At 42.0% G+C, this 22,371-nt stretch overlaps 1 protein-coding gene across 1 annotated transcript in view; it reads right to left on the reverse strand.

The window, feature by feature from the left end:
- ATP10A (ATPase phospholipid transporting 10A (putative)) overlaps positions 1–20,439 on the reverse strand; it is a 110,396-nt gene extending 89,957 nt beyond the window's left edge. The window contains exon 1 of the mRNA XM_071430884.1: positions 19,788–20,439. Within this exon, the coding sequence (XP_071286985.1) occupies positions 19,788–20,230 (443 nt within the window). The 5' untranslated portion in view covers positions 20,231–20,439. The remainder of the gene's footprint in view (positions 1–19,787) is intronic.
- Positions 20,440–22,371: the final 1,932 nt, after the last annotated feature.

Below are 22,371 nucleotides of genomic sequence, written 5' to 3' on the forward strand. Positions count from 1 at the left end.
CCTTGAATTTTAGGATAACAAAACAAGAGAATTTACTAATCTCTATATATTCTTCCTTAAAACTTGGAATTATAAGAGCAAATAGACCTGGTATGAGAAAGCCTTACATGCCAAGCAAGAGCAACCTAAGACAGGTTAAGTTCTCAGTGGCTTTTATGAAAACAGTTTTGAATGTAGGTTTTCTAGTTCTGGAACAAGTACAAAGCTGTACTTGTTTATCCCTTCTGCTATAGAGTGTGTGCATAGCTGAAGCAGAACAATCAGCTTGAGGAAACATTCCTAAAAAAAAAAAAGGTCTGATTTTTTTATTATTCAAAAGAGGGGAGAAAAACAAACATGTAATTTCAGTATACGCCCAAGAGCTTTTTTTCCAAAAACATTTTTATTTGTTATTAGATCAGTAAGTATGCTTTGCTGGCCACATCAAAGCTCTTTAATTTATCTGTGATCAATCAGGAGTAAGCTTGTAAGATAATTTTTGTTTTCCCATCAACTAAAAAGAGTAAGCAGGAAAAAAAAATATCCTAGACATCAAACTAATCAAATTATACATGTTATTGGTCTCTAACAGCTTCTTAAAAGTGATTTTGGAGAACAAAGTGGTCTGCTTTAAAATTACTTACAATTAGAAATATTTGCCATTTATTTTCCTTTCAGGAAATTCCAGTGCTTTATCCCAAACTCACTGATGTCACTGAGGTTTTTCACAATGATTTCTGTGTGTTTTGGAGCAGATCTCTGCTGCATTCGGACTTCTGTCAAGCAAAAATCTCTGAATTAACCCCTACGCTAGGATAGGTGGGAATGTGCTCAGAATATCTTGCACAATGTCTGACACTGCAAATTTTCCCCTACATTAATAGATGACTGGCTATTAGGCAAAATATAGTAGTGAAAAACAGAACATGTGCAAAGTAATGTGTAATCTGTGGTCTTAAAAAATGACAAATAGAGTAATTTACCTTAACTGTTTGCATTTCTCCTGATGCTTATGGTTTTATAATGCAAAAAGAGGAAACTAATCCTGCATTCATTAGGACTACTGAGACTTGTGCTATTCTGTCCTAGAAGGACAAGCCTCTAGATTCTTTTGGAATTATTCATAATTTGGGTTGTCAAGAATTGATTAACAGTTAAGTGAAGAACTTTGCTTTGTAATCTCAACAGATAAAATGCAGGTATGTAGGAGGAAAACCTAACTACACCTTGACCTTGTGCATAATGGAGATAATGCCAAGTTTCTATACCATGGGTCAATTAAATTAATTAATTAGTTAAGGACAAGAATTGACCTAATCAAAACTTGTTAAGAGCTGTTCAACGCAGGGATTTCTGAGGGAAGTGATGAGGCAAGAAAAGAACAAGGTGCACTGGTTAAGACCTAAATCTAAAGGAAGTTCAGACAGAAAACAATGTGCAAGTTTTTCATTATACCAACAGGATAACTTCAAAAGGATCTGCATTCAGTTGTAATCTTTAAAATAAAATTTTCCGCATCAAACAGCAAATTATGCAGAAATCTTTTTTAAAAGTCGCATCCCATGTCTTGAAGACAATATAATTATCAGACAACAATTATCTTGATATCACTAACTGTAATCTTTTTTCCATGGTGCACTGCCTTTATATTTTTTTGACTTTGATCAAAACATAGGTTTTTGTACCTGGTGTGCCCATCAATGCTAGCAACATGCTATGCTCCAGCATGGAGGTCTTGAAACTACATGTAAATGACTATTTCTAGTGACAGATCAGAAATAGGAAACTCTTAATTTGTAGGAGAATGTCTTTAAAATTCAGGTTCCTTACACCATTTTCCCTCTTAATTAGGAAAACAGTAGTGAAATTAGGCATTTGTTGATTGTGATTCTTAGAATTACTGGGATGCCTCTGCAATCTGAAAGGTTAAAGCAGCTTTCTTTCAAAACACCTGCTGTGTTATTACTGGAAATAGTGCTTTTCTACAGCAATTCGCACTCTAATCACTTCCCATCCGAGGAATGTCTGACTACCAATATTACCCCTCAAAAATTGTAATGAGATTGAAGCACAGTGTGAAAATGAAACTTATACAGATAGTTGGAACCCTTCCATTTTCTGTTTATTTGGCTTTTTTTTTTTCCCCAAGAGAAAGCAATTAAGTACTCTCTGGAGTAAAGAGGCTTTACCCATCACCCTTACCTGTTGAGTAAAGATCTCTCTACTTGAGGCATGCCACACAGCCCTCCTTAAATAAAATGTGCAAGTCAGCGTAGGTTGTATTTATAGAATAAACTTACAGCTTCTCACCCTGAAGAAACACCAAGAACCCCTTTTGTTCAACGCTGCCCTATCTGGAAATAAACAATGGCATGACAGCAGTAGGTGTGATAACAGAAATAATTGAGTACAGGGGTTTTTTTTCCCAGTAAATGAGATTCTATCCACTTGTTATAGTTGCAATGTTCCAAAATTGCGCAAAAGGGTGCTGGGGCAGCAGCTTAGCTGAGATGAATCAAAATAGCTGAACTGGATAGGATCAAATAAGGTGACTGTCTCATAGTCTTTGCAGTGTTCAGCCTCCAAACTGGAAGCAGTTGCAGTCCCAAATGGAAGACAGCAGGAAATCTACTTTCTTACTTGGCATAAGTGACAGCAGAGGTTTTTGTGATTTCTCTTATTTTTTACGTGCAAGCATTTTTCTCGTGAAGTACAGATCCAGCACTTCAAGCCTTCTGATAACAAGCTTGTTTTTATCTTTCACAGAACCTGTGTGTAATGCCTCCCGCATCTCCTGGGATTTGTGTAGATGCAGGTGGAAAATTACTGCTGGGTGCATTTCAGGAGATGTCCCAGAGAACACAGGCCGACTGTCAGAGCTGGGAAAAGGAACAGACTCTAACAATGCTGAGCCCCAGCATTTGAGTGCACTGCTACAGTCCAAAGCCCTTCTATAGGAGTGGCAGGACTCAGATATGCTCACAGCTTTTGAAAGCCTCTGTTTCTTCAATGAGAATGGTGGCAGAGGTACACAAGAAGAAAGGCTCCATCCACTAGTAACATGAGGCTGACATTGGAGGGCTCCCTTGGCACCATGCTGATCCAGGCTGGGTCTGCACTTGCTGCTTGGTTTGCTAGCGTCAATCACACTTGATAAGAAAAGTGAGGTCAATCCAGAGAAAAATGAAGCATGACAACTGCTAGAAAAACAGCAGGTACACTAAAAAAAACACAGGAGTTCTGACAAAATTTGGCCTCTAATGGAGCACAGGATTTAATTTAGTATTACAATTGTAATTTAGTATTACAAAGCATCTTAGTGATACTTGCAGCTACTTGAGAAGACCTGTACATCCCAGCTTGTATAAAGCGATAGAGCAGCACTAATTAGGCCTAATATTTAGGTTAAAACTGGTAACAAAGTTTGATATTTACAAGAAACAGGGCATGGGTCTGTTAGTATGATTCAATATTCTAATCATCAGTATAAAAGTAAAATCCTATCCTGTTAAGAGCATCTTTATGCACATCCACATCTACCCCCTATTTCATTCCACCTTATTCAAGCTGTCCAGATGTGAGGGAGCTCATCTGTCCTACTTGCATAGATGTCTCCATGTCAGATGGCAAGAGGAGGGAAGACAGCTTTGGTGGGTGGGTCTTCTTAGCAGAAGATGGATAGGACCAAAAGCTCTCTGGAGATGCCCATATTTTTGCCCAGGACAGTGTGAAGGACTACAAGTTTAGTGGGACTGGATGCCTAATATCCAAATGGCTTAAGACTTGCTAGAGAAATCTCAGGTTGATCTAGGTGGTTTCAGAGAACACCAAGCAACTTCAATGGTATAAACCAAGTTTGGCTGGTGGATATAGAGGCTAGTTTATGCTTTAATCTCACCCTTTCTGAGAATCCCAGCTTTCCCTCTGAGCAGATATTCACGTTCAAGTCATTTATTTTGCTGCATATAACTAGAGAATGGTTCAGACTGGAAGGGATCTTCAAAGACGATCTAGTCCAACCTAGACTGTGGGCAGGGATGCCTTCAACTGAACCAGGCTGCTCAAAGCCCCATCCAACCTGTCTTTGAACACTTCTAGGGATGGGGCACCCACACCTTCTCTGGGCAACCTGTTCCAGTGACTCATCACCTTTAAAGAACCTCTTCTTAATGTCCAATCTAATCTTGGAGTTTAAAACTGTTGCATAGTCCAACCCTAGGGAAGGTAAGTGAACACTGAATTTGGCTTAGCATTTCCCTCACTTATCAGCACCCTCTTCAAACAAGTTTTCCGAAACCACTCCACCTTGTTTTCAGGCTTATGGCATAAGTGATCCTCATGCCTGGGTGTTTGCAGAACTCCTCATTACCTAGAGTTAAAACCTGTAAGACTATTGCATGAGAAAAGTTTCTCGACTCCTGAAATATTTTCAGAATAAACATTCTAGAGACAGTTTCAGTATTACCCTTTTTGCTTTGAAGTCTTTTTTTATTTGACCTTTGGAACAAATATTTCACAGGATTATTTGTAGCTAAGGAACATGATGGAGAACTTGAAATATTCTCTCTTTCTGCCTGTAATTTGTTACTGTACATACGTTTTTATTCTGAATTGCACCTCCACTTCCAAAGTGTTCCATCTCTACCAGCTGGCAACTGTTATTGTGCAGTAACATTTCTTCAGTAAAGAGGCATTTCTAAAGTGATTATTTCTGCACATGGCACCTCCAAATGTTTTGCTTTGTCTGAACTAAATGCCCACCTTTTTTTTCTGGGGTGCCTGACAATGACCTTTTAATTTTTTTTTTATTTCAGAGTTTCCCTGAGGATTGTGGGAGAAGTACAATAATGATAATCCATTTACCACAGTAGTGTTGGTACTCATCTGGCCCTTACAGATGGTAGATACAGGTTTCTTTATAAATGAAACTGTAATTTTCCCATAACCTATTTGCTACTCCATTTGAAACAGTTGTGAAATCAAATCACAACCCAAAAATAAAAAAAAACCAAACAAACCAGACATTTTCACGTAAGATAGCAGATTTGAATATTGTTGAAATGAGAAAGTCAAAACTCTGAACTCTTATTCAGCTTTAAGAGGAATCAAATCACAACAAAGACCTCTTTTAGAAGTCCTGCCTCAAACTGCAAAAACTCTATGAAATAAATCACAGTTTTCCCATTTTGAGGACTATGACTTTGACACACAGGAACACACAGGAAGGGTCATGCAACTTGCCTTTTGAAGACCCAAGTGGAGACCTGGTAACTCCCTTTAAGTGTCTTCAAGATTCAACACTGTCCCCTTTCCAAAAATGATTGCCAAATCCTTTCAGCAATTCAGCAAGACAATAGACCAAACAAGAAAAGGAAAAAAGGGTGAGGAGGGAACACATTTCTTGCACAAATGGGTTACTTAAAAGTGTTCTTGGTAACAGGAAGGAAACAGTAAATGCATCTTCATTCACTGATGCCCTCAAAGCTCTGACTTGGGGGGAGGATATAGGTTGCCTTGGGACCTCTGATTTTTGCATACAGGTGATGTTCCCACCTTGCTGCAAGGCGAGTTAATGTGCTTGTGAGGTGAAAGTAATTTGTCATGATGTAGAAAAGTGTCCATCAAAAAAGAAATCAAGGGTTGGATGTAAATCAAAACCCCAGAGCCCTAGTTTACTCCCAGGGCTCATTTCAAGACCCAGATATAAAGCTTTAAGAATTATTTTTACTGATATTAGAGGCTGGAACCACATTTGTCTTTTCCTTAGCTTTTAGTTTATCTTAACATCGTTCTTAAGGGGCCTTGTAATAATCAAATTTTGCATATTTTTCTTCAACTTCCATAGCTGATCTCTACAGTACTAACTAAAAAGCCACTGGTTTTTCAATCTTGCAGATACAATGTCTTGTTCTTCCCACAGCAGCTGGGAAGAAGCATTCTGTTTGTGAAAACATGTAAGCAGAAAATAAACTCAAGAATTCGGATGCAAAAAATAACTTGTTTTGGCAAGTTAAAGTATTTTGTGTGTGTGTATCTGCAAGGTGTTGGTAGGAAAGCTAATTTCTAGTTCATCCAAAATATTGTAGAAGAATAACCAAAACAAAATACAAAACCCCCTAAATACCAGTGCTTGCCAAGTGGTAGAAAAACAAAACAAAACAAAACAAACCTATCAGTAGCAAAAAAATATTTACTACCCAGCATCTAAAGTTGTTATGGGCATTAGAGAGCATTTAGGAAAATGCCTTTTAAAAAACCACTGAAGTGTTATTTTAATAACTTGAAACAGGAGACAGAGTCAGTGCTACTGATGCATGAAGTTTGGCTCTGTTCTTCCCTCTCCTAGCAGGTTGAATTTAGGACTGCCAGTACCACCCTTGCAGACTGATCTCTTTGTTAGCCATCAGCCCTCTCTGTGCCAAGAGAGTTCAAAACACAACTTCAGAAGTAAACTGCCTCTCTTGGAAATGTAAAACCAGGACCAAATGTTTGAGCTGGCCAAAGAATAATCCCAGGATATGACAAAAAATATTTGATTTCCAATTTCTTGGCTGTTGTGTGTTGCCTATCTTCAATACCATGAAAACACTGGTTATTTCAGCCATCAGTTTCTGGACACTGAAGGCCTGTGGAAAAAGACCTACCTCTGCTATTTTATCATGGCTCCCCAACAGGGGCTGTCTGCTGTCTATTGCACAGCTATACACAAAGACAGCTGTCCCAGCATACAAACTGCTAACTTGCTATGTGTGAGGCCACACTTTCTCTTGACAAGACAGCAAAACTGTCACCCTGGCCATTTTCTCTTGTACCTACTGTGTTGTAACGCATGTGACTGATGTTTAAAAAACACCCTCTGCTTCCTTACAGAAAAAAAAACTATGACTACACTTATATCCATTTAAAGACTTATTAAATTCCCAATCGTATTTTTAATATTTTCTCAGTGCAAAGACTGTGATTTCACGGTGCTATATACAGCTGTAAACATTGTAACCTCAATACTCTTACTTGATTGGTGTATGTAAACCAGACTCAGAAAGACTTCTGAGGTGCAAAATAATCCTGAAACTCCAGTTGGAGACTTTTGAACCAAGGGCTGTGCAACGAGCTTTCCTCTCCAAGCAGTGTGACTGTGCCAAGGTGTTCCGTGCCTCACGCTGGCTGTCAGTGCTTACTGAGCAGCTCAGAGATCTCATCAGAGGCCTTCTGTGCACACCAACACAGCAGCCTGCTGCAGCACCCATGCAGACCTGCAGGGTGGAATGAATGTGCCTCTGAGTTCCCCACACCAACCACCAGGGACTGCCCCTACAATTAGAGACAGATGCACACGGACACCAAGTATAAAAGCCAGTGATGTTTAAGGCTATGGGAGGTGATCCTGTAAATCATAAGGAAGGCCTGACTTGCAAAAAGTGTCTTATTTCTGAAAGCCAGGTGAAAACTCATGGCTCAAATAGAGTTCTCCTGCAGACTTCTTGCAGGGTAAACATTATCTGGAACATGAGCTGCCTACGCTGCTGTGACATGAACAGGCGACTTTTCTGAAACTTCATAAAACTCCTAAGAATGTTGTGCTGCATTCCTAAGAATTCAACAGCAGCTTTTCCACTTAAGTTCTCAGTAAAAATGAATTAAGATGGCAGAAATATGATATAAGGATAATAACTTGCAGTAGCACTTGCTTACATCTGCTTCACTTGAATATCTTAAGCTTATAGCCAGCTTGTTTCATTTGCTTTTCAACCCTTAATCATCAGTCTCCTGGTAATCTGGTATGTGCTGATGTAGCAAATCACTCTTATTATCTGTGTGTGTCTTAAAAGGAAAAGGACTGTTTGACAGGATTTTTTTTCATAAAATTTACTTTCTGATCCAAAGTTATTAGGGAAATAGTGCTGCATTAACTGCCAGATATATGGTTTGCTATCCATTTGGTCACAGTTAAATTGAAATAACCCTCTCTAAATTAAGCAGACTCATCTAATGTGTATATGCATTTATATGAATGCAATTTTTTCTTACTGGGTTTTATCAGTCTAAGGACAATAAATTAGAGGAGGGTGCAGGGTTGTCCCCACCAGCTGTGCCCCATCCACACACAGAAAGTGTTAGACATGTGAACTTGGCTGTGTTTGAGCTGACAAACCCTGCTAAGAGACAGGACAGCAGTAATGACCCAAATTGCTTCCAGAGCAGCAAGCACCTCTGCATGGGGCTCTGAGGGTATTGAGATACACCAGCTGGGACAGCTGTGATTCGTGCTCAATGTGTGCTGCATAAACACACCTTTCACAGCTGACAGTTTTAAGAACTAGCACTCATGTAACCAGCTGTGTAAGAAGTCACACTTAAAAGAACTTGACAAACCTCTTCTGGGTTTTGCCTCTTATTTGAGTTAGACTTGGGCAAAGAGATGCAAAGACTAAGCTTTCTAAATACCTGGTGCATATTGCACATTGCCTTAGAGTTCCCATTAACCATGCATGGGTGTAAATTAATTACAGCACAGTAATAAAAGTTACAGAAAACACTGACTGGGAACCTCTCCTACACAGACTTTGTTTTCATATTGTCTATGCTCTTGGTGGATGAACTGCTGTGGAATCTAACTGGAGCTCATGAGTTACAAGTACAGGTCAGAAAGGAGTTAGACATCAATGAGGACATATCCCAAATATGTCTTGGGCTTATGGGATGTATGCTCAGTAACTGGAAAAATGAAAACTGTGCTCCCAAGTGCTCATCAATCAGGTTTGCATCTAACATGAATACTGCTCAACTAGCAGGGACAGTGGATCACAGGTCTTGACCACTTGTGTGTCTACATTTGGCAGTCTTTCCATACTTCCTACCAGTGGTAAAGAGTATGCCTTGTAGTTTTCTTGCTTGAAACTTTTTGCTAGGGTGCAGCACTGCCAACTCAGGCATGCTTTCTGCAAATGCAAATAGTGGTTAAAAAACCAAACCAAGACAAAAAAACACCCAAACTTGAAAATCTTTCTAGAAGTTGCTAGATAGGAGAGCTGAAGGGAATGTTATTATGACTAAGAGGCTGAATTCCATGCACAAAACAGCTATTTCTAGTGATAAAGCATAAAGGTTAAACAACTAAGGACAAGACTGCCAGATGTAAAATGGAAAGTTTCCAATTTAGGAGCAGCAGAGGAAGAACATGAATTAATATGGAAAGACCAAATTAGCATTATAAAAATCCTCCGAGCCAAACCAAATGCCATTGAAAATAAACTCAGGAACTCTCCCCCTTTTCTGCTCCCTGCATTCCAAGGAGGATTGAATTTAGAACAACCATAGGGAATTTTAGGGAAATCTTACACTTAAATGCAGAGCAAAGGCTTTAAAAGTTAGAGACTGTATGTGCTTCAAAAACACTATTAATCATTCTAGATTCTTCTTCATTACTGCTGTTTAAAAGGATATAAGTATTTTGGACATAAGTTTTCTCATTAGTTTTATCTTTAGTGAAATTGCTAAAGATCAGGCTGATTCTTCAACAGTTTTGAAACTGGGATATTAAATGATAATTTCTACTTTTTATTAACTGGAAGAAAAAACAAATACACACACACACACACAAAACCAACAAAATAAAAACCACATTAACAACCAAACACTTTGCAAATACAAAAAAATCCACAGGTCGTTGAGTTTCCAACCTAGACTACATTTCAGTGCTAGCTTTGTTAGCTCTACATGCAGAGATACACGGTCAGTCTGGGTGTCCTGCACTGCAATATTCTTTGTAGATGGCTCTTACTGGTCTCACACACACTTTTTAGGCATGAGCTGGCAGATATCAGTTCACTGTGCTATTCCTCAAATTGAAGATATGTCATGGATTGTTCAGTCCCTAAAAGTCTATTACAGACTTTAAACTGGACTCCTGGAACCTGGATGTAGCAGACTGAACATCAGCACTGCTAGACTGATGGCTGGCTCAGCTGTGGTACACCTTTTCTGTTGAGCTTGAATTTAAGAAAGCTCCCACAGGATCTGACAGCAAGAACAGCTTCCACACAGCCAGGATCCACAAAAAAGCAGACACGCAGGGAACTACCCTGAAAATAAATGAGGGATATATGTAAGAAAAACCTGATAGGATTCAAGATATTTAAGCCTAAAAGGATCAGGAAGAGCAGAGTGTCAAATGTTGCAATTAGATGAACAGACTTCAGGACTCTGAAGACAGCAAATAGCAGTATGATGTCTTATGCCACTGCACCTCTTATATGGCTCCAAGGTATATCTGCAAGAGCCCGTGCTCCTATATAGATGGGCACTGAAATTCCAGCATAGAAATTGGTCACCACAGGTAAGTCAGCAGTACTCAAAATTAGCAGAATAATTTTGCCATTGATCCCTCTGATTCAACCCCTGATCACCTAGCAACATCGCCTGCAAGTCTGAACATCTGAACCTACAGGGCAAAACCCAGAAGCCTTATCTGACATTTATGAGACACCTGACAATGAAGCCCCACTTTCATTCTTGTAGCATCCATGATTATGTCAAACACACAACTGCCCTCTGCATTTTAGAAGTTAAAGAACAAGTAAGATCCCCAAAATACCAAGATTCCTTACATTATGAGGACAGTCTGAAAAACTCCAAACATTGCAGAAATGCAAATATAATCAATCATTCAAAGAAGAAAATTATTCATTGACAACATCTAATCTTATATTGTTTCTCAACACTGTGATACATTTTATGGGTATGAACAATAAGTTAATTGCTATTGCTGAAGGCAGAAAGTGGCAGGAGATGAAACAGTGGATATTTGGTTAGCCTCTTCACCTGACAGGTGAACTTACCCATACCTGTGACTCTCAAATAATAGTTCTTAAATAAATCATTAAGTATATTGAGTAGGATAAGCTACTTACTCTTCTACAGTCAAAAAATAGTATGGAGTGTTAATTGAGAGGAAGTAAAATCTATTCCCTCTAAGTTTACTAATGGGATTCATCTCACCTAAACTTAGCTGTCTAAGTGACCATCTAGTTCAGCTTCACCTGTATCACCACTGGAGTGTGGTAAGAACCTCTTGATTCAAACTTACCTAAGGTAAGTGTCTCAAATAAGCTGGAAAGATTTCCCCTTCCTCCCTGAAACCATTCAATGCTCTCCATGGATTTTGGCACAAGTGTAGGTGATTTGGTCAGATGGGACACGTACCTTTTAGCTAAAAGACACGTGACATAAATCTCACCTCATGTTCCAGAAAGAATATTACAAATTCCTTTAGGAAAGACCCTTGTCAGGTAAGAGAGAACCTCATTAGCACTTAAGAGGGCTTCTTGCAAGGGAGCTACAATCATTGGCTCACTACTGTTTACAGGGGAAGCAACTACTGGCATTTGCAGAAGAGTCAAGATGCAAATCAGTGGCTCTGTTGGGATATAGGTATGCCAGTCCATGCTTCTCTGATAAAACTGGAACCCAGGACTGTGAAGGAAGAAAGATCTACATGCTCTCTAACATGCAGATAAAACCAATGTATGTCTTTATTCTGGTAAAGGGTGTAAGATCAGGCTTTAGCTTCACAGCTCTACAGTTATACAGCAGAGGGAAGTACAGCAAGGAGAAGCTGACAATGAGAACATGGGAATCCTAAAAAGGGAGGAAAAGAAAATACAAGAATCATCCAAACCTCCAAATATAAGTGTAAGCCAATGCAAAAATAATGCACTACAACTGCGGGATCAGACTTAGGAGGATTATACTTGATTTCTTATAATCTACTTACACCCAAAATAGGTTACATCTTTCTAACATAGTTAATGAACTTTCTGCATATCTAAGGGTTTGGCTGATAGTCTGCCTGCTAAAATTTCAAAATTTGTTCACTGGCAAATTTTCTGAGGCATCTTATTCCATGTCTAGATATTGAGAACATACAGATGTATTAAGGTGATTGCTGTTCTCACCTTCCTGTGTTGGCATCAATATTTTGATAGATTTCACAACAACCTTCCAAGTGACTTGCTAGTGAACACACAAAATCAGCTAACATGGCCCAAACAGGCATATTCAGGTTGCTACTGGAAGGTGGGAAGGTGGACAGGAGCTGAGGATATAGGTATATGGCTGTGAGACCCAGAAAAAGCCCAGGAAGCATAAGGTAATACACAAAGATAAAAGACCTCTGCTTACAAAAACTGTCACTTCAGAGAGGACTTTCTCTTTTTAGTCAAAAAGTCAAAACTAAAACCTCCGTGGAAAATAGAGAAATACCAAATATTCTGCAATAGTGTTCACACACTCAGTGTTGATGTGACAGCACAAACATGTAAGAACTGAAGTCAGTTATCAGTCAAGGAGTTAAACTCTTCCTTGAAGTAGATCACTATTTCCAGACAACCAGAACATAAAAAAAAACAAGTGACCTCCATGCCTGTTAAAATAAATCTCCAGCAGAGTCTGGGTTTATAAAATGACTGGGCATGATGCAAATATTGGCCACTGAACTGAAGACTGAACTGAAGAGTGGCCTACTTGTCACTCTTGAGAAATTGTGGTCAGACAAAATAGCACTGGAGATGGAAGATGTTTCCTACCCTTGAAAACACATGCCTTGCCAGTTCAGGACTGTCCTTTAACCAGCCCAGGATGTGGGCTAACCATGGCAGAGATGTTCACCTGCAACTGTTCCGAAACAGAGTTAAAATACTGCTCCTGTTGGAGCAAAGAACTGGATGGTAGTTTGACAGCTCCAAAGGGGTAGATTATCCCCAGCAGCCCACAGGACAGACCACCCTATCAGCTGGGGTGGCTAGCCTGTTATGGACAGGCTGTGTATCTGCATCCTTGAAAGAGTAAAAAAGAGAAAGATGTTCCTCTCAGCTCACATCCGACAGGCACTGCAAGCTCTTTGAAGCCCCCTCACTCCCACTTCCTGTACAGACAGCAAAGATAAAACCAATTCACTCAGAAACATGCAGGTCATTTCCAGCTAAATCTGAGGTTTGCTTTATCTGATTTTTCAGAATCAAAGATATACTTGGAAATGCACATTTTCTCAGTTGATCTCAATGTTAGGGCTATTCATGCTCCTCCTTTGCATTTCTTCTCCCCTGCACACCACCACTAGCACCTGCTTAGGAGAAGCTAAAAGCTAGCATCTTTCACAAGTATGCTTTCATTGTGGCTGAATTTTGGCAGTGAGTCAACTTTTGTGCTTGATGTGCAACAGAGGAAGCTGCTGCCCACAACTACCAAATTTACCCATGAGAGGCAACTGTCCTGGTTTTTAGCAGGCTCCTCAATTTATGCCATTCACTGAAATGCACTCTCCCTAGTCCACTGCATGGAGAATCTGTCTTGCTTCCACATTCTGGTGAGACAAAGTGAGGCAGTGCTGGTGGGTACAAATCAAGTTCCTGCTGTGGATCTCTTCCGGATACAAACATGACTGGCTGCTACCACAGCCACATTAGTGACAACTCTCAAAGTAAGAACACTAAGGCTGAAGGTAAGCCATGGAAACTGGTTCACCTCCACAGCTAAGTGAAGTGAAAGAAATTGTTCTGCTTTTCATGTACTTAATTGCTTTCAATATATGCAATTGCTAAAACCAAGCCTGCACAGCATAAGTCCTGCACACTGGATGTAGTCCTGAAGCTGTGCACTTGGCTTCTCAGTTGCATTGACCTTAATGTGTCCATACACAAAAGCACCACATTCCCAAAAGGCCTGGTGCTGTAGGGCAACAGGAGAGACACCCCTGAGACTGCTCTTGCATAGAGTAACTACCCCACAAATTGGAAGCATGCTGGATTACACAGCAGGGAGATGCAGCGCTTGGACTTCTCCTGGTGCTGTGTCAAGGTAAGCAACCTGCCCATGAGGGTTGTGTAAGCCTGGAGCAGGTACCTGTAAAAGTCCTGCCCAGTGACAGGGACCTTTCTTTCTCTAATTATTACTTCTGGAGGACTGATCTGCTTGTGAGAGGAATGTCCTGGCTAAGTTATGCCATGCTAGCTAGTAAGCAGTTCCATAAATATTAATTTTTGCATGGCTGTCAAGGGTTTCAATTCTGATTTTCAGTTCTGCTGACTACATGACACATGGAAGGTGAAATCACAATACTAGGCAGAGTTTAACAGTACATGCAATTCTTTTCTCTTGTGTATTCTCTTTGGAAATGCACTCTGACAGAATCAAATAGAGCTGTTATTCTTTGGCCACCTCTAACAATAATCATGCTCTCAAGTTAATAAAGACAAACAACAGCAAGGAGATCTGCACACAAGGTGGCCACCTATAATTCGGAGCTGTGGTCTGCTTAGCACAAGAGATTATGGTGTCTCTCCGGAGGGGCAGCATGTAACAACAAAAATTTATTTGGGGACATCACCAGGTCTTTCAGTGGAGATTAACAGCATCTTCTTTGGCAGTCAGCCAGAGGCATGTGAAACAGCCTACAACAGTTTTCATGACATCCAATACAAATGAAAGAGCTTAGCAACAAGAGTCAAGCATTTTTCTTTTCCAATAAGGAAGCTCAGGCACTTAGAAAATTTACCCTACACTGAACAGCAAATAAACCGCATACATACAGTTGGACAGAGAGATAGGTTCTCTTGTGCATTCCAGCTGGCTACATCTCTGAAGATTAGCACAGACATCCCTTGCTACTTGGATAAACTCTACTGCAGAATAAAACTGCTCCCTATCAGTCTAACAGAGGAGCCTCTACTACATCGCTCACTGAGTTTATTCACTGCCATCCTGGCTCAAACTGAAGTGAAGCACAAAGACACAGTAAGATGAACAGAGATGCATCTTTCTGAAACTCAAGGAAGGAACACTGACTTCAACAGATTCAGGCCACTACTTCCTGCTTTCAGCTCTTTGTACATCAAATTCACTTACAAAGGAAACTGAGTAATCCCAGGTAGTTTCCTTTTGAATCACATCTAGTGACATTTGTGTTTTTGAAGGGGGACAAACTTGCTTCCTCTACTGAGAAATGTCTTATCTGCCAGCACGTTTTGAGACAAGAAGCTGCTCTTGACTATGGTAGTAGTGGGAGATACAACCTAATTTGACTGGTGTTGCTAACAAAATAAGGCACCTAAGAGTGAAGTGGTTGCAAGCAAGTCATCATCTGGCTATTTTTGAGGCCATGAGTGGGATCTACTGTGCATTCGTCAGGATTTGGTAATATTACTGTATCTTTTTCCTCCAAGGCTGGAATGGCTTTCACAGCTGGGTTGGCAAAGGGAAGAAGGGACTGTATTTTTGAAATTATAGGAAATGTTGCTCACATCAAACTCTCTGCTCTCCGCCCCTTAAGGTTTGCAGAAAGAAATTAACATTTAATGTAAAACAGCCTGCTTTGATAGCTGTCTGAATGCCCCATTCAACTTTTTCCACACCTCAGGGGTGACAAGTATCCAGCCATAAATTGCAATTTTTCATGGATTTTCTAAGTTACAGGTTGATATAAGAAGCAGTTATCACTCTCTGATCAGTATGTAGAGATATTCCACTCTTTAGCAGTACTCTTTGATAGACAGAGCAAGAGTTAAAGAATAGATTTAAAAAGCAAAGCCCTTTGGTTTTGAACATATGGCTTGTAGAAAAATGTTAGCAGAGATTATTTCACCAGCACAGCCCTGAGACAGCAATAAAATGTAATTCCATGATGGACAAGTGCCATTATTTGTTGTGATTGTAGTTATCACTATTCATCTTCTATTTACATGTCATGTAAACATATACCATATTTTGTAACAGCACACTGAAATCAAAGCCTCTGCCCCAGTGACAAATTCAGTTCTATCAAATATTTAACAGCAGACATTTACATGTGCCATCCACAACTCCAATGAGAGCTGGTGAGCACTGGAGGACATAACTGCAAAGGAAACATCACCCTTCCATCCTCCCAAGTCCAAGATAGTAACACAGATTCCACTGTTAGGATTGCAAATTTATAATCTCCAGTCTTCAACCTCAATCCATGGGTGATATAAATGAGGAAGAGGAACAAAGAGAGGAGACTAAGGTAATCACAGGTTTGCAAAAACAATTTTCTGCAAGCAAGGCCCTAATGCCTTTGTAACTTCCCTCCATTTAAATCAACTAAGTGTTCTGGCTGTCATCCAGCATTCCTAGCTTAAGCACCTGTACAGAATTGAAATTCTAGGTGACCTGTGAAGCCATCCTCCTAAAGTAACTGCCTCATTTCCTCTGTATTGCCAGATGAGAGAGGTGCCCTAAAGGCCTCTGGAAAGAGGCCTTATTAGCTCCTCCTGGCTAAGAAATCTTCCTCAAAACTCTGCCTGCTCTTATAGACAGACCTGCAAAGTCCATCACAGAGCAACACAAGTCTGCAATTCTCCTGTATGTTTCACTCCTCGACATAAGCTGCCAATTCAAACTCAATAGTTTCTTTCAATTTATTCAAAGAATCAGGTCTTTCCCCTTTCCATCTGACTCTAGAAAGCAACAATCTTCTGAGCTATTTTCCACTCTCCACAACATCCAGGACTCCTAATTGAAAACTGTCTTCTTTCTGTCAAAACAAGCTGCATTGCTCTTCAACTTCTTACTTTAGGTTGCATCATCTTTTGCTGTTTTGTTGTCTCATAAGTGTTGCCAACTCTGAGCCACGGAGTCATTGATTCTGCAGTGGCTGTATGAGAACGGGTCATCTAAGTCCACTGGGCAGGCAGGAGGAGGAAGGCCAGCTGTCAAGCAGTCAGCAGAGCAGAGAACAGTATTTTCCAACAGACTAGCTCTTGACATGATCTGCCTGTGCAGGCTGTGCCAGAGCACCAGGCAGTGGACACTGCTGGAGTCATGTAGAACCTCCTCCTGATGAGCTGCCCTAGGCTCTGCCTATCCCTGCATTCTCTCTGTCCTGTAGCTTTTCCATCACTAAAAGCTGCCTGTATCTAACAGAGGACAGGTACTTCAGCAGCCAGGAAAACATGTATGGATTATACACCAAAAGGATACATGGCAGAACACATGGTATCCAACCTGAATCTGTACTTGGTGACTAAACAACATGGAACATGAAACAGAGGGCTTTTCTCTACTGCTGAAGCCAAAGTCCCTGTCTCCATTTGCTGACTTATAATTCAATGTTATTTTGCTGCAGTGTGTTTGAATGCTGTAGTCTGTATTTGAGGCAGTTCTAGCAGCCGTATGGAAGGCTGGCAGGAAAGGGAGCCCAACACAGCACAGAGTCCTGGTACTCAGACACATCCCATCTTGCAGAAGGCCTCTTTCCAAGCTATGAACAACTGACCAGCAAGAGTTACTGCTCCCTGACAGTGCTAGGGCAACACAGGACTGCAGCAATGTTCATTAACCTACAACAGCATTTCTATCGAGGACAGCATTTGCATCAAAGTCTGCCCTACCACAAGGAAGTGGCAAGTAGGGGGAGGGAGAGACAGTCTGGTAGTAAAACTGATAAGGGATCAGCATTAAATCCATCGGAGGAGAAAGCTGTCATTTATTACTTCCTTAGGACACGCTTCAACATTCTTCCAGAAACAAAGAGACTAAGGAAACAAAGTAAATATCAGGATCAATCCCTTGTGTTTCTCCTGGCATGACACCTCTCTAAGAAAACAGCTTTTCTGAACTCACGCCCAGCAACTTCAATGACCTTGATACAAATCTCTCAATCTTGGTACCCCGTCACACAAGTTTGCAAGAATCTTAGCTCTTATCTGCAGAAGTAGCAAGTTTCTAGTCTCATCTCGCTCACTGGAGCTGGAGGGTGTTTAAAAAGGTGACTTGGTGAAGTTTATAAAAAGCTACAAAAGAATAAGAAGTGGGCAGATTAAAAACATGTGAGCAAATTACTGTAACCACATGTTTTGATTGCATTTTTTAATTGTGGGAGGGAAGCCTTCCCTAGGGACTGCTGGAAGGTGAAAATGGGTGAGCTGCTGCTGGGGACCATGGTTCTCTTGCAGGCTGTAAGTGCACACCATTCAGCTCTGCACCCAGCCAGAAAGCTGTGTCTGAATAGGTGACAGAGCTCTCACACTTCCATGTTTGCTGCCCCACAGGGATTTGGCCGATGTGGGCCTTTGATGCCAATGCAAAGGAAAACCACTCCCAAATTTATCTGTGTAAGTGTCACTCAGCAGCAATCTGAACTCTGCAGTAATAGGAACAATTCTGACTTACTCTGTAAAAGCACAAGCATGACAAAGGGTAGTGCACTTAGCTGGGATTCACAAAAGACCTCAAGTGATGTTAACATCAAAGGTACATCTTTTCTCATAGTCACATCTACTTATTGGCAGCAGAGAGGGACTGGAAAATTGCTGGGGGAAAAGCATTCCAGAATTAATATCCCAGTACTGGTATTTGTTATATTTTAAACATCTTCTGCACTGGGCACTTAGTGCTTTTCAACCTAGGAGACACAAGAGCTTATTTCTAAGCTGATTTTGTTTGGAAAAGGTTAGATTAACCATCCTTATTATCACTGTTTTATTTTCTGCATGAATAGCCCCTTACAAGACCTTCTGCAATCAATCTTCCTCAACACCAGAAGTGTTCAGAGTTCTACAGACAAGCAAGGCACTAGACACAGGCACAGGTTGGCAGTAACTACGTGTGTGACTTGATTGGGTTGTTTTTGGTTTAGTTTACAGAAATAAGGCCATTTTACTTATGTTTTCATGCATGCATATCTACTGGTGGAGGGATATTGCTGGGTGAGATTTCTTACATGATACCAGTACCAGTTTGTTAAATAACAAGCTGAGTCTGCTGATGTTGGAAAAGCAGCCTTTTCTGAGTTCTTTTTCAGTGAATTTTTTTTCTCATGCCTTTCTTGCAATAGGAGAGCTGCTCTCTGTCTCATGCTTACGTCAGCCCAGAAGACCCTCCCAGACAGTCTGTGGAATCCGAGTATAAGTTTCTTGGCACGTGTTTAATTTCTTTTAGACTTAGAAGCATCAGAAATGAAACTGAATCTGCTTTCTCAGAAAATATATTCTTCTCTCATTCCCCAGGAAACCTTAGCCTTAGACTACTAAGAGATGACTGGCACTTGGAGGAAAGCAAAACAAAAATTTTGTAAAGCTGGCTTCTAAGCACATAAATGTTGATGCAAAAGCAATTTCAGTCTGATTTACAAACAGTAAGGCAGTGCTCTAAATGTATTGCCCAGATCATTAGAAAAACTAATTCTGAGAGACATAAATGACCTAATCCTCCATCACAAGCACTGGGAAATAGCAGTCACAGGGAATGATGACACTTGATATATAAAAAACATTCCCTTAAAAGTAAATGTTCAATGGAAAGACTGGCTCATTCTTTAGAAAGGCAAAGTTTGGGTTCACTAATTTCATGTCATGAAATCTCACACACCTTATAGAAAATTAAGAAGCCTCCGGCCTCCATCCTTCCTTCGCTCATTGAAGATTTTATAGCAGACTGCGTGAGTTCTCATGTTATTATAATGAAATTAATGCCTGAAACTATACACGAGTGTAATTTACTGCACACACTGGGAAGTGTTCGCATAAAGTGATTTACTGCCAGACCCCACCAGTCAGAGCGGATTCACTTCCACCTGTAGGTACAGGACTGTATGAACTCCCGCAGTTCTGAGTTAAGAGTTGGGAGACACCAGTTCCACGAGAACTGGAATTTTCTTTGCACTTCAAGTGGAAACGAAAGCCCTCCACAATGGACCTGCTCAGTACCTTCTGAGAGCTGGTGCCAGGCTGGACCCCAGCGCTGTGTGCCCACCAGGGCGCTGCCGTCCCCTGCCCTCACCCTCTGTGCCTCACCTGCTGTACACCAGGCACTCCATGTGGTTGATCTCCTTGTCGGAGCGGTAGCGGCTGTAATCCTCCCACAGGTCCTTGATGGCGGTGACCGCCAAGATGAAGAGCACGGGGGCCAAGGCCAGCTCCGGCTGGAAGGCATTGACGGCCGGCACGAAGTTGAGGAGGGCGATGAACACAAAGTAGACGTTGGCCAGGCGGTGGAACTGCTCGAAGAGGTTCTTGGGCAGGAAGGACAATGCCGTGTACTTGGTGGTCTTGAGCCGGTTGCAGGCCAGGACCGTCCCCTTGGACTTCTCCGGCTCGGCCTCAGGTAACAGCAGGCTGGAGCGCACCAGCCGCGTCTTACTCTCCTTCTTCTTCCTCCGCCTCCTCTTCCTCTGCCTCTCCTTCCCCTCCGGCAGCACCTGGGGCGCTCCCTCTCCTCCTGCCGTGCCCTGGGACATCGCTGCCGCCCCGGTGTCCTACCCGGCCAGGGCGGGCAGCTCCCACGGGCAGGCACGGCCCTAAGTTATCATCGTCCGCCGCCCGCCACGGCTCTCCTTTCCTCTTCCCCTCCGGGGGCGGGCGGGGGGAGGAGGGCTCTCTCGAACCCGCTCCTAGCCGCTCTGTCGGGACCTCTCTCGCTTTCTCCTCCTCCTCCTGGCCGGGGAGGGGACGTGGGCAGGCGGGGAGCCGAGCCCTCCTCCCGCGGGCCTCTCCCGTCCCGGGCCCGGGGGATGCGGGGGCCGCCGTCCCGCGGACAGGGCCGGGGCAGCGGGAAACGGGAGCGGCCCTTCCGCGCTCAGCCTGCTCCGAGCGCCGGCCCGGCCCGCCGTGCACACCCGGCAGCGCACTTCAGCGGCGGCTTTTGACTTTGAGTTGCGTGTGGGACGGGGAAAGAGGTTCGAGCGGGGAAAGAGAAAATTCCCGCTGAAGCGTCGGCGCTGCGCGCGGGCCTTTATCCACGGTGCCCCAGCAGCAGCAGCTGGTGGGAGTTTGTACCGGCTGACTCAGGGCGAAACTCCACTTTCTGCCTGAATCCGTGTGCCACGTTGATACCCATCCCCGTGCTGAGCCTGGAAGCTACAGCACATCATCTCCCGGCTCTTCACGTCTGTCTGGTACGCCGGCGCTGCTGGTGGCGGCCGTGGTGCCTGGGACAGCCCCACAGGTGGGAACCAGAAAAATGAGGTTTCAGATGGAAAACATTCGGCACTGCCACCTCCGCACACGCCCTGGCAGCGGTGTGCTGTAACGCACGTTCGCCTCTGTGGATTTTCCTATTCCCTCGTGGTAGGGTAGGTCTTACCAGCAAGGACTGGAAAATGCCAATCTCTTGCTCTGTGGTTTACGCTCTGCGCTTTCTGGAGAAAGATACAGTTATGGGTCATGATGGATAGACAAGAAATACAGAAGGGAAGATAATTTAGATTGGAAGATTTAGTCTAAAATCGTAAGTGAACAAATGTAGTGAATCAATGCAGAGATTTAATAAACACATAATAAAAAAAAAAAAATTGCTGCTAGGTGTGACATGAGTCTTTATTGCATGGTTTTAGGTTGGGATTTAAGAGCAGACCCTTTGGATTCCACAGGTCACTCCAGGCTGTGTCTAACCTGTAGCACAGATGCATTTTATGCGGGGACCCGTGTCCTGATCCTGTGATATCCCAAGGTGGGATCATACTGAGTACAAAAGCAAGCCCTTCATACCTGTCAGCATGTTTCTTGTTGTTGCAGAAAATGGGCATGGAGTATAAACATCTAGTACTTGATATCAGGTCATATCAAGTACGGGGGCATTTTTTGGGAAAGTACCTAGTCCCACAACTCAGACGCTGCCATGGCGAATTCCATGAAGACCACGAAGTGAAAGCCATTTTACCCGAACCTCACTGATTGTATGTGCTGCTATGTTTTCATCCTTCCTTCTCCCATTTGCAGCATGTTTGCAATTGCTCTTTGAAGTGTCCGGTTAATTGGGAGTCCTTTTCAGCCCCTGAGGCACTATTGTGAGTGCTAGTTCAGCCCATGACCTGGTACTGGCACTGTGTGAAGCCACAAACCCTTTACTAATCCTGCCGTCTACTCTTCTGATGCTACTTCAAACTTAGCAGGGATTTCCTGGGTTTCTCAGCTCTTGGAATATAGACACAACAAGGTTTTGGTGCACAGGGAAAAGGGAAAATTGGCCTGTTTTGGTTTTGTTTGGGTTTTTTTTGGTTTTTTTTTTGTTTTTTTTTTTTTTTTGTTTGGTTTTTTTTTTTTGTTGTTTTTTTTTTTTTTTTGCAAAGTCTGCTCCTTTGTTGATAAGGGAAAAGGACAAAATGTTAAGAGAAAAAAAACAACACAAATTTAAAAATCCCTCCTAATTTCAATTTTCAGTGGGTTTTTTTTGTTTGTTTGTTTGTTTCTGTTTGCTTACACTTGGGTTAACTTAAAGGGGAAGCTGGAATGAACAAACATCCTTTTTCTGTGCTTTGGAAATGCTGAAATGGGATGAGGAGGACATTTTATCATTGTGCAATATTCCCATAAACTGAGCTTCATCCATCCAAGGGCTCCTTGCAGGCAGCAGTGGATGCTCCAAAAAGTGAATTGCTGG

Source organism: Agelaius tricolor, unplaced genomic scaffold (assembly GCF_023055355.1).
Source record: "Agelaius tricolor isolate 1412-34295 unplaced genomic scaffold, bAgeTri1.0.p SCAF_7, whole genome shotgun sequence".
Taxonomy (NCBI): domain Eukaryota; kingdom Metazoa; phylum Chordata; class Aves; order Passeriformes; family Icteridae; genus Agelaius; species Agelaius tricolor.